A 2,555-nucleotide genomic window follows, 5' to 3' on the forward strand; every position below is an offset into this window, starting at 1 on the left:
CTGGCCATCGACGACCCGTTTCCCAACCAACAGACCATCCCGCTAGTCCGTGGTTTAGGAATGAGGCTGGTCCTTGGATGGAAATCTTACCCACGCCTAATTCCTGACCAAAGTACACCACTACGGTGCATGGACCAGCCTATTGGCCATTGATTGCTTCAGTCAATTGGGGCTGGTCTTGAAAGCTTAGGCTCAATGTTGGGTCCTTCCTCAAGGACCCTTAGTTGGTCCTTGGGGAATTTTTTCGGACGTTTCCAAACCAAATATATTCGTATACAAGTTTAAAACCTCCCATAAAAATTTCATAATAAAACAAACACAGAAAACTCGAGAAAACATGCCAAGACACACAAGGTCGTTTCAAGGAAAACCTTTCGAACGAGACATTTTTTGACGTTTAACCTCCAAACTTCCTGAAACTTAACACACTGAATATAAACACTATTATTACTCATATAAGTAACTAATAAGATCATAAAAAGCTCATATAAACACATAAACACACACGAGGCACATAGGTGACTAGTCGTCGAAAGTCTTGGTCGTCCCTTGACGTTTCACTTTCAAATCACCTAATACTCTAGACATTGCCTCATTACTTTATTATAAACCATTTTAGAACCTTATACCCTCATGAATATCACATTAGTCTCTAGTTTCACCTAAGTAATTTCTAGAGGTATTACAATCTCCCCCACTTGGACAACATTTGTTCTCGAATGACACTTGCCATTCTTCAAACACTTCTAAGAACAGAGATTCAACTAGATGATCCTAAACATACCACATAACACATTATAAAACACAAAATCAAGGAGAAATATCAATTTCACATAATCAATAGAATCACAAAACAACAAGAAATTAGAAAAAATTCTACAACTCATCATGCCATAAAACTCACATCCTTCAATCCAAATAGAAAAAACTCCTTTTCTATTCATTATCATGCTCATGTACACCAGTTGTAACTACATTGCAACAATTTTCAACCAAAAATGAATTAGTCAATTTTGCAAAAATGTTAAAGTGAATACCAGTCTTACAGTGAGTTATTTCCACATTTTTCAAAAATGTAACTTTTAGGCGATTCGTGATGGAAACATGCTACTATGCAACATAAAATTAAATAAACACATCCTTCAACATAATCACAACTTCATGAAATACACAGTGCAAGGAATCAATGAAATTCAATTCCAACAAGACTCCTTAAAATATCATGTAGATTCAACACGCTTCTATGACCATCTAGTCCATCTATTAACCATACTACCCCACTTAGATGGGACTCATAACCCTAAAGAAATACAAGACCGTACCATCATCATCATCACCCTAATCCAACTTTTCTCCTCTAGTCCCGAGTGCATAAAAGCCCCTCTTCTTTGGAGCATCATCTTCCAGAATATTAGGAGCAACTTTCTTACCATCTCTATTGGGACAATCCCTCACTTTATGTCCATATTTACCAAATCCAAAGCAACTCCCGGTATCCAATAGGCATTCCCCATTGCACCTCTTTCCACAAGTACCACATGTAGGCTTGCCAACTTGAGAACCACCTCCTTTTTCAATTTTCACCTTATCACCCCTAGGTTCTTCTTGAGTTGCCACCTTCCTCTTGAACCTTGGTTGACTTTGATCACTTGTACCACTTCTTTTCAAATTTCTAGAAATTCTACAAAGTTTATACTTCTCAACTGATAGAGCATAAACCATGAGTCTAGATAGCGTCATATCATCATGTAGCATGTCCATACACCATTATTCTCTCACAAGGTCGGCGACCCCGATCACAAACCTACTCATCTCCTCTCTAGGGTTATACACTAAGGATGGAGCATATCTAGACAACATAGAGAACATCAAAGAGTATTCCTCAACACTCATATTTCCTTGCTTGAGATTGATAAATTCATCTACCTTCACCTGTCTCCTCTCACGGGGAAAGTACTTTCCTAGAAAAGCTTCTTTAAACTCTTTGCACTCAATAGGACCCGACTCAACCGAACTATTGTCTTTCCATTGAGTGTACCACACTTGAGAAACCTCCCTAATTTTATATGAAGCTAACTCTTCCTTTTCTCTAGAAATCACCCCCATGGCACTCAACACCTTGTACACTCCATCTAGGAACTCTTGGGGATCCTCTCCCATCTTAGAGACAAGAAATATAGGAGGATTCATCCTCACTAATCTCTCAATCTAGATGTCATATTTCTATCCAGAACATTCACTCTAGGCCCATTACCCATATTCACATGGGTAGTTAAAGCTCAGGATAAAGTAAGTAAAGCCTCTCCAATCTCCCCATTAGTTGTTTCCGAGGGAACCACCAGAACATCATTAACTCCACCACAATAGGGACTTGATCACCTTGAGGATTTTGCTCAACTTGAGGAGGAATCTCCTCATTCACATCATTCTCCTCAACTCTCCTAGTCGGTGTCCTCCTCGTATTCATCTCCTATAACACAAGGAAAAATCATAATAAAAGAGTACTCATAACTTTACTCTACGGCAGGACATAGGAGTAGAAAAAAAGGAAAATC

The 2,555-nt window shown here is 38.7% G+C and overlaps 1 protein-coding gene across 1 annotated transcript; it reads right to left on the bottom strand.

Annotated features, from left to right (window-relative positions):
• Positions 1 to 1,338: 1,338 nt before the first annotated feature.
• LOC138337471 (uncharacterized) lies at positions 1,339 to 2,160 on the bottom strand. The gene is made up of 2 exons (XM_069287385.1): positions 1,809 to 2,160; positions 1,339 to 1,703 (listed from the first exon to the last, which is right to left on the bottom strand). Exons 1-2 carry the CDS (start codon positions 2,158 to 2,160, stop codon positions 1,339 to 1,341), a joined length of 717 nt encoding a protein of 238 aa, XP_069143486.1.
• Between the last annotated feature and the right edge of the window lie 395 nt (positions 2,161 to 2,555).

This window comes from Solanum lycopersicum, chromosome 7, assembly GCF_036512215.1.
Source record: "Solanum lycopersicum chromosome 7, SLM_r2.1".
In the NCBI taxonomy this organism is placed as follows: Eukaryota; Viridiplantae; Streptophyta; class Magnoliopsida; order Solanales; family Solanaceae; genus Solanum; species Solanum lycopersicum.